Raw genomic sequence first — 10,442 nt, forward strand, 5'->3', positions numbered from 1 at the left:
TTTCATACATCATACATCATCCAGAGTTTCATTTATCATATTTCATGTACATTATGATTCAAACATCACATTCACACTCCCATTTTATCACACATCTTACATTATCCATATATACATTTCATTCAGTTTCATTTATCATATTTCATGTACATAAAATACATATCAGACTTACATTCATCATATATCATCTCATACATCATCCATATGTTTCATTCATTTTCATTTATCATATTTCATGTGTCACAGAGTTGCACAAACTAGTTACTTTGTTAGCCCAGTTTTACAACACATCCAGCTGCATCAAGGAACTGGAGAGGAGACTTGATACCCGAAGTGTGCTTACAGTCTGCAGTGCTACATGGTCGTCTGGTTGATGATTATGAGGCGACTGATTCCTCACAAACTGGCCAACTGTTGTGCATTTCCCTAAGCACCCACGTTGTACACATTTCCAGTGCACACATGTTAGCCTATGGTTGTTGAGTCTGTACCTGTAGCCATCTAGTAGGACTTGCTGACCATCTTTTTGTGACATATGATACCGGACCTTCTACGGGTTTGCCATGTCTAAATCTCTAACATGCCAATCTTCGATAACTATATTTTATACCGGAAAATTTCCTTCTCAAAGTTTATCATCAATTACTTTAAAACATTATTCTTCTACTCTCATTTTACAGAAAATCCATATTTCCTGCTCCGGTTATCAAAGTACAATACCATCTTAGAAAATAAATTTATACAAAGGTCAAATATTTTCACAATCCCAGTAACATTTCTAAGGCATTAATTAATCGATCGGGAGGGTTGTTAATTGGGATTGTTCACTAGGCAAATATTAGCAAATATACATTATAAGCTATAATTAGCTTAATTATTACGTCGAATACGGTATGTGGTTTTGTTCCAAGAAGATAAGAGACGGCTCCGCTTTTGCTGTGAAAACCAATACTTAGGATAGCCTACTCACAAGTCAGAATTACTGGTTATCATTCCTCATCAAGAAAGTTCAATTGTCCAACCTCGGACATTAAATTAATTCATTCAGGACAGCTATAGTCGCCATTATATTCCTCTTGGCTTGTTATAGATCTACATCATGTTTAGTGGTATAAGTGTTACTGTCACAGTACCGAAAACCCCCAGATGTTTAGGTTGATATTTATTTTCTACGCCGTTCTTACTACAATGCACCATTTTATACCGCAGTATCGCTTCAGCTTTCATACTCCTATCACTATAAAATATGATAAATTATCGCAGTGCGCAATCATAGCGGCGAACCAGTTTAAGGGATAGGTTAAAAATGTACAGGGGTCACATTTACCTTTACAGGGCGTCCCTCATTATTTGGCGGGAGTTTGGAGCGTGATTGAATATGAAAATAGAAAAAAACAACCCGTTATTTGATAATTATTTTGTATAGTTCCCACTATGTATACCACATTTGTATTTTAGGGAAAATACTTACTTACAATGAATTGGTGCAAATGGAATTGCACTAAAGAAAGCGGACTATATTCTTCTTGTCCACTTCCGGTTGTGGTTTGCCAAAACAAGGAATCTATATATAGACATAACCAGACTCGCTGTCCACACGTGGGTTGTAATCTCAGCCTTTTCTACTAAACCGCTACCTGACATAGACGCCGTGTTGACAAGGACCGAAGACGAACCATGGCCAATCCCGAAGTTTACTTTGATATTTCCGTCGGCGGTAGTCCAGCTGGACGTATCTGCTTTGAGGTATTTCCCCGTATATATAGGCCTATTTTGATGTCGCATAATGTGAATGTTAAGAGGAGATAACTACAACTTTTAAACGTGAATGGCGGATGCCGGTATTCCTCACCCGCCATTCTGTCCTAGTTAAATCTAATGTGTATGCAAAATGTAGTTTCTTGTCGATTTTCTGCAAGGGAGCAGGTCAAAACAGCCCCATGTCAGTAAAGCCTCAAAAGGTTTACTTTACACTTAAAAATGTAGACAAGCTCAGTTATTGCCACATAATTTGTATTAGTATATTTTGTACATAAAGGCCCAACAGGAAATACCATGTGCAGCATTACACTTGCAGGGTTTGTCTTAACCTGCTCGAAGGCCGATATTCGGCTCCAAGTCAGCAGCTGATTAGTTTTAAAAAGGTCCGAATTAATGTTAGGGCTATAGGCCTATATGCCTTTGTTCTAGGGGTAACCCGTATTTCACTGATAACTGTAGTTTTCCAAATTTCTCTGACAGGGGCTGTTAGTTTAGAATACTGAATAAGCATTATAAGTGTCTGGACTTGTGTCATCACAATTCTAAATCACAGTTCCTTATATCCTTGGTCCATGGATTGAGGCACTTATATCCAGCAACTTGGCACTAAGTCTTATTATTTCTCCTTGTCAGTCTCCAGGCCACAAGGATTTCTTTTTGCTGGTGTGTAGTATTCTTTTTGATGTAGTGGCACAGCTTGACGGCTTGCATCAGAGGCCAAGGAGGGACGTCTCCTTTCATAGGACAGGTACCAACTTGTATATGCCAATGGACTGCTCTAAATTCTTTGAATTGATCCCTCTGTTCCATCATTCTAAATAGTGCTTACAATGAGACCCAAGGTTTTGCACTCATCCTCTTTGCTTCCTCTTAGCTTCACTCCGGGAAGCAGTCTCAAAGGAGTGCTAGGTTGCTTCCTCCAAGTTCATCATAATGGACTTTACTGCTGGTAATAGTCTAAAAAGGTTCTCAAAGATTGTACTTTTACATAAGCTTCTGTTTGAACAGCCAGCAACCAGTTCACAATGGCCAATATGTCATTTTAAACCCGACAAGTCTTTCCTCTTTTTCAGCCATCTTCCCGAGACAAGGGAGTTAACTAAGAAAGTCCAGTTTCCACCCTTGCCAAACTCAATCGTTGCTCCACCAGTTGCTATTACGAGTTAGGTCCCTTCTATGTCCCTCCTATTGACCAATCGGATTCCACCTCTCGTATCGCTTGCACTTCCTTCAAACAAAATGGTATCACTCGGTGAAGTAACTTGATTGATAATAAAGATCTATATAATAATTAAACGGGTCTTACTTGCTTCAAATCACGCGAGCACCTTGATTAAAAACGTGTCTGGTCTGTGAAGGAACATGGCTCGCCAGTGAAGAGGACCCGTCTTCACTTGTATGTTCACTGCAAGTGATCTGTGTTCCACTGATTGGCTGTAATGCTGGGCACCTTGCAGTAGATGCATTGGGCTTGGTACATGGTACATAATATATCTGACCCAGGTCAGGGACTCGTAAAACAGCTGCCCAGGACAACTTCAGATATGCCGTTCTGCTGCAAAGGTGTACATCACCATGATCTAAAACACCAGCAATTCCCAGGATATCTGACTAAACAAGTGCCGACAGTCTTTGCCTAATATCAACAGCAAAGCATTTCAGAGGTATCAGGCACACTGAATATGGCGTAACCATGGATCATGGATGGAGAACAGTTTGGTTCAGTGATTCAATATGTATGTTGCATTGAGCTTATGGAAGTGTCAGGGTGTATCAACATTGCTATAGTTGTTTTGCCTCCCACTGCATCCAGGGGGTTTCAGGTTTGAGGGACTCTTTTTACCTGATTTTTGTCACAAAGCGGTTTTGTTGTCTAAGATTTAAGTTAATATTGATGACCTTTTGCGTCATTTGTTTTCTTGGGGAAACTGAAAACCAGTTTTAACATGCATGTCATGAAATTTGTCATGGTCACTTGGATGAGTCTTTCACAAATAGTTCAGTTATGAATTTTGATAATTTTCATAATGTGAGAAACAAAGCTCCTAGTAGGTTTGTAGCTGGTGAATCACAATCATCGGGGAGATGTTAGCGTAACAAGCGCATGCGAAGACTTCTCGGTTATCCATTTGCAGGGATGAGAATCTTCCAAAGATCCGCAAATTTTAGTGACCACAAATTAGTTAAAATTTGATGGCTTCCCCCATAAACACACCCAGATTATGGACCACGCTCCATTGCAAAGATATTTCAGCTGAAAAGGAAAATATCCATTCTCATCCCTGCATTTGATAAACTGTTTCATTTTGTAATTTTCCAAATACACATTCCCATGTATGGCCTTAAAAACCCAGAATGAATCTACAACATGTCCATTTGTTTCGAGAGATTACACTAATATTGATGTAACATATCGTTTTGTATCAATGCATGGACCTGCAATATTTTTTGTTTTCATTAGTTTTTTTCTGCATGCGTGCACGTCATGGATGGATAACTTACGTCTCTACGTTGCATTTCAGCTCTATGCAGATACAGTTCCCAAGACCGCTGGTGAGAAACTTGAACATATCTACATTGTCTAGTTATTAAACATGTAAAATGTTCTTCTCGCACCTTGGCCATTGTTAACTAAATATGCTGATTCTTAATTGGATTCCACTTTGAAACAAACCTTGGTAGCCAAAGATACGCATGTATCATTATTACCATATTACCATATTACTTTGACAGTTGTTTGACTCTATCCTGCCAGTGTTTTCGTAAACTAAACAGGGAAGTCTGTAATGGGCTAAAAGATACTCAGTTTTATTCCAAAGTGCTACACTCGAGTTTTTACAACAAAAAAAAGGGGTAAAAAATTATTAGAATATGTTCTTCCTGTTACGATAATAGTTTCAGATACAATTCTTCTTATCAATGTATAAAATACTTCTAGTTACCATATTGGGTATTTAAAAAAGCACAAGGACCTATCAGTCGACTGTTGACTTTGGTTTCAGAGAACTTCAGGGCACTATGCACAGGAGAGAAAGGGTTTGGATATAAAGACTGTGTGTTTCATCGGATCATCCCCAAGTTCATGATCCAGGGTGGTGACTTCACTCGTGGTGATGGAACTGGAGGCAAAAGCATCTACGGTGCTAAGTTTGCTGATGAGAACTTCATCAGGAAGCACGAAGGACCAGGTTAGTACCACAGCACTGAGCAGCTATGTTGTGATAAGCTGTTCATAAACTGCTTCAGCTATGATAGTTACGTAAAGTTAAGCATTGTTTGTCGCAGAAAGTTGTAAGGGTCAAACTAGACTGGAAAATCATAGTTATTTTTTGGCTGGACTGACAAGTCTGCATAGTCCAATCAGAATCATGTATTGAAATCGAGATCTGGTTCGTAAACTGCCATGCAGATTTAGGTCGATTGCAAGATTTGCAAAGCGTTTGTACTGTCAACTGGGCGTCTACAAATATTTTCCAAAGCATTTCTTGTTTTAAATCAATTTGAACAGTAGTTTCAGCGTTAGAAATTGGCACTAGTCCTATAGTCCTTGCAAAACTGCCTAATAGTTAAGGTATCCTAAGGACAAGTAGAAATTTGTAGTCACGATATGGCTGAAATATTGCCGATGTGACTTTAAATATTAACTCACTCACTGACAAGTAGAAATTTACTTTTTAAGGGTTTTGCTATCTTATCTTTATAAGGACTTGTGGGCTAGAACTATTAGTTTCTACAGCTGAATATGAACAGGAAAGTTTAAATGGTAAATAATCGTGTAGTTAAATTTCAAAATTTCAGTTTGCTATTACCTGTTCCTTGATCCAAACATAATATTGTTATTGGTCTATCCTTGCAAGGATGTCGATGAATATTTTTGTCTTGAGAACCCCCTCATACTTGGAACAGATGAAACTCGGTAGCTCTACATAACAGTGGATTTCATTGAACGAGGAGATAAAGAAATATTTGCTGTCTGTATGATTCCTTTTTCACTGTTTTATAATTGGTATTTTCTGTAGGTAAATATAACAGGTATATGGCTTATCTTTTAGGTTAAAAGTAGGAACAAAATGGAAAAATATGGATGCCTCAGAAATAAGTACTTTTCATTCCATCTGGTTTGGCCCAGGTTTCGATGTTTTAATCCTTAAAATTTTTGGTACTGGTCAAGTGACCTATTACTTGAGGGATAGGTTTATTATGCCCCTCCACGAAGTGGCGCAGGGGATATAGAAATGGAATCCATCCCCTCCTCTGTCTGTCCGTCTGCTTCTCAAAGGGGACATGTTTTCTCAAACAGTTTAGGTCTGAGAAATGAAATTTTACACACTGCTACTGTTCATGATATCATGAGTTCGAAAAAAAACATGCTATTTTACTTGGTGCATAGTGTCTGCGACATGTGCAATGGGGAGAAAACTGCTGAAGTTAGGTTATCTAAGAGATATTTATCAAGACTGGTAAAAAAATGGGTCCATCTATTAGAGTTACAGCCCTTGATCCATGCTGTTCTACTTGTTTCCTCAGTAACTACTGAATTTGGCTTATCTAAGCTTCTAAGATACGCTTATCAAGAGATGGTTATTTTTTTCCCAGAGAAGGAGCCTTTTGTGTGTTAATTTCACTTTTTAATCATTTTTTCCCTGTTGACATGAAGCGGCCCCAGTACCTATCTCTTCTTAAGGCTTTTTAGGGCTTAAAAAATGAATTTTTTTATGTAGTCTTTCTCTTCTATATCAACAATTTGTTGCAGATAGGGATAACGCTGTTTTCTTAAGATGTATCAGCAGTTATGTAAGCCTGATCTAACCAGGCTTAATGGAGAATGTCTTGTTTGAATAGAATACATAACTAAAATAAGTAATGATGATCAGATCCATGTAATTGATTTATTCGGTTTTGCGGCAACAAATTGTGACATCATATGCTGCTAAACCATGCGTTATGGCGTCACATGGTAAACCTTTCGTCCTAACTAGTTGTGACTTGATAATTACATTATCAACTGTCTGTCGATTAACATCTTTACAGTGGGAGTGTATTTGAAAAAAATAGGGGGACCTAATTTCTTATTCAATTTAAGCAGTAACACCAAACAAAATACAACCAGTTCTGAAGAGCTAACATATGCATTTTTCAATGGAAATTTCTACCGGACATAGGAACCCGTCAACCCTTCAATTTGCCGGTATATACAGGCGAATGGAAACTCTACCTGGGATGTTGCTTTGATTTGCTTTGTTTGTTGTTTAACACCGCACTCAGCAACATTCCAGCTATATGGCGGTCGTCTGTAAATTATTCGTGTCTGGACCAGACGATCCAATGATTGACATGAGCATCGATCCACACAATTGGGATACGATGACATCCATAATGTCAGCGAGCCTGACCACCCAATCCCATTAGTCGCCTCTTATGACAAGCATTGGTTGCTGAAGACCTATTCTACAGATGTTAATGGGTCAAATGATATTGGTTAAGTTTGAAGTCCATTGTCATGGTCAGTGGTCAGGTTGTTTTAAAACTTCTGATTCTGTTTCTGTTTCTGAGGCATACTAAACTGTAATCTAAACAATGTTGAATGAAGTTTTGAATACAATTATTAAAATAGATTCCAAACTTATGTCCAGGTGTTTTGGACATACAAATAAACACTTTCTATGACCAGATAGTGTAATAAGTTCCTAATAACAGGATTAAATTGCATGCTTCAGTACAGATGTGTTGACATGGTGTCTCCGGTGTTCATTTTCTCACGGCAACTGGGGATAAAAAACAGTAAACTTAAAATTTTAATGGATGAATGCACTTTTAAATTTAAATGAAATTTTTTGTTTTTTGGGCCGCCTCCGTGGTCTAGTGGTAGAGCATCCACCGGAGAGCGGAAGGTCTGGGGTTCGATCCCCGGCCGCGTCATACGTAAAGACGATATAAGATGGTACTTGTTGTTACCCTGTCTGACGCTCGGCATTAAGGGGCTAAAACAAGGACTGGTCGGCCCTGAGTCAGTATGCTGTGTCTGAGTGGGGTATTCTTGTTAAACTGCGGCATGGTATCTCAGTGAGCTAGCACTATAAATTGGCATCAGTCCGGACTAGTACAAGCAGCCACACAAACACACGTACATGCACGTTGCTATATAAGTGCAATAATCTTGGACGCGATGTTAAACCCCATTTCACCTCACCTCACCTTGATTTTTTGGGAGCCAAGGGTTGCCCCCCTCACTGTGTGTGAGGCTACACCATGTTCACGGTACTTGCATCATCTCAACAAAACCTTCTGTCTGATGGTATTCCTAACAATAGTGTCAAGATCATCTCTGTATCATTCATTGCCAATCACTTTTATCTGTACAATCCTGAAATTTGGATAATTGTTTGATCTTGCATTAAAGAGTTTAGGACACTTGCAAGTTCTGTTACTCTCAGCAACCTTATCTGAGCAAACTTGCACATTTGAAAAAGTGTATTTTTCCCTTTCCAAGATGAAATGTCCTTTCTTGAGGCTGTTTGCAACAGTTGTGTGGCGATCAGCATTTAATGACATTCACCATGTATTAGATATTTTTACTGGCCAATGTTTGTAAAGTGTTTTCTATATCAATTCTTTCTTTTCAGGTACTCTGTCGATGGCTAATGCTGGACCTAACACTAACGGATCTCAGTTCTTCATTTGCACAGCAAAGACCTCTTGGTAAGTTAATAGCAAAGAGTACGTGGTGGATCCATGCTTTCATATTTCAATTTGAAGGTCCAACTGGACAGTAAGGCTTATGTAAGAGTGCGGAATTCTTGTGTGTATTTTGATTTCTGAAAATGATTAAATTTTTGAATTTTGGCAAATTTGACTTGCTGATAAGAATCAAGAGCACCAAGTTCAAAAAGCAATCTTAAAGGGCATGTAAACTGAGAAAAAGTATTGCAATGCGATTAAAAGTTTGAAGCACAGCATGTCAAAGCAGGGAACAGGTTTTATTCCTAGTGAGGAATTCCCCAGTGGTGGCTTTTTTAAAACGTATTTTTGGTCAAGCATTTGTGATTAAGTATGCCCTTAAGTATTAAAATCTGTAAAGTTGCAATGTTGAATGTTACTTGCCCTTTTAAAGGTTTATACTAAATATTGGTGGCCTAAGGGTGACCCAGTCATCTGAGGCACTGCAATTTGCTGTGCAGAGTTGAGTCCCATGGGCATGCCAGAAACCCATGATTGTCGTTTTGAATTCCGATTCACCAGTTTATGTATCAAGCTTCGTCTGCACCATACCCATGGTTCTAGGTTTTCCCAAAGTGGTAACTGTCTGAGACCAGGCACCTGTATCACTTCTGGTTTTCCTCCACATTAAGCTGAAGAGCCGTGACACTGTTCAGTGACTAACGGGGTCAGGCTCGCTTACTTGGTTGATGCATGTCATCTTATCCCAATTGCGTGGATCGATGCTCATGTTAATGACTGGATTGTCTGGTCCAGACTCAATTATTTACAGACCACCGTCATATAGTCGAAATATTGCTGAGTGCAGCAACAAACAACAAACTGTTCAAAGTTACGTCTGCTTGTTATTTCAGGTTAGACGGAAAACATGTGGTGTTTGGTCGTGTTACAAGTGGACTGGATATTGTCGAAAAGCTTGAAGCTCTGGGTTCCGCGAGTGGGAAAACCTCCAAGAAATGTATCATTTCTGCTTGCGGACAGCTTTGAGTCTCCTTGTAAATTTTAAAATCATCATGACTGTACACTCTCCTTAAATAGAGTTGTCATGGACCACAGTGCTTGATATCCATTACTTCTTCCTCGGTTAAAATTGAGATGCAACTTTCATTTGCTAGTAGTCCAAAACAGACTCAATGAGCCTTCAGGTTTGACAACGGAGGTGAAAGTTAGTTTTCTAAGCTTTTGAATTGACCAGCTGATTTTGTTTTCTACAGCCTCTTGAGATATTTGAGAATGTTGATGCGGAGTTACGTGTTCTAACACTACTACCTTATTAATCATCTAGTCCAAACTTGGGTTTTCCCCAGTAAAATGAAAGGGTTACTATTTTCAGCATTTGATAATTTTGTAATGGCCTGGTTTCTTTTTGTCTTTTTGTAGGGTCATCACAATGCATTCCAAAGTACCTGTAAATGCCAAACAATGTAATAAATTCTATAAGTTTTTATCTTGTTTTCATTTGAATCACATTGGATGTGAAGATAAGTTGACAATTCTGGCTGCACATGGGATATTGTCTGAGGGTACCTGGGTACACCATCATCACTTATGTGTGAGAAGAGTGAATAATAAGCAACTCCTGTGCAGTGTGAGTATCGCTGCCAGTGTTGAGCTGTTTCACCTTGTCATGTGAACACGTTACCTTGTCTGGCGCTCGGCAATTAGGGGCTAAAACAAGGAGTAGTCGGCTCGGAGTCCGTATACTGTGTCTGAGTGGGGTATTCATGTTAAACTGCGGGATGGTATCTCAATGAGCTAGCACTATAAATCGGCATCAGTCCGGACTAGTACAAGCGCATGCACGTCGCTATATAAGTGCAATAATCTTGGACGCGACGTTAAACCCCATTTCACCTCACCACCTCTTGTGAGCACATGGGTCATCTCTCCACGCGTCTAATCTACTAAAAGACCGTCTGGGTTAGAATTGTGTTGACTATTCGGATAGTTATTGCTCGCCGACT

The 10,442-nt window shown here is 39.0% G+C and overlaps 1 protein-coding gene across 1 annotated transcript; it reads left to right on the forward strand.

The window, feature by feature from the left end:
- The first annotated feature begins 1,585 nt into the window (after positions 1 to 1,585).
- On the forward strand, positions 1,586 to 9,923 carry LOC124137254 (peptidyl-prolyl cis-trans isomerase-like). Its single transcript, XM_046503484.2, has 5 exons — positions 1,586 to 1,746; positions 4,284 to 4,314; positions 4,764 to 4,949; positions 8,385 to 8,460; positions 9,333 to 9,923. The coding sequence occupies exons 1-5, from the start codon at positions 1,678 to 1,680 to the stop codon at positions 9,463 to 9,465; spliced, it is 495 nt and encodes a 164-aa protein (XP_046359440.1). The 5' UTR covers positions 1,586 to 1,677; the 3' UTR covers positions 9,466 to 9,923.
- The last annotated feature ends 519 nt before the right edge of the window (positions 9,924 to 10,442 follow it).

The sequence above is a fragment of the Haliotis rufescens genome, unplaced genomic scaffold (genome assembly GCF_023055435.1).
Source record: "Haliotis rufescens isolate VD_foot unplaced genomic scaffold, xgHalRufe1.0.p SCAF_11, whole genome shotgun sequence".
In the NCBI taxonomy this organism is placed as follows: Eukaryota; Metazoa; Mollusca; class Gastropoda; order Lepetellida; family Haliotidae; genus Haliotis; species Haliotis rufescens.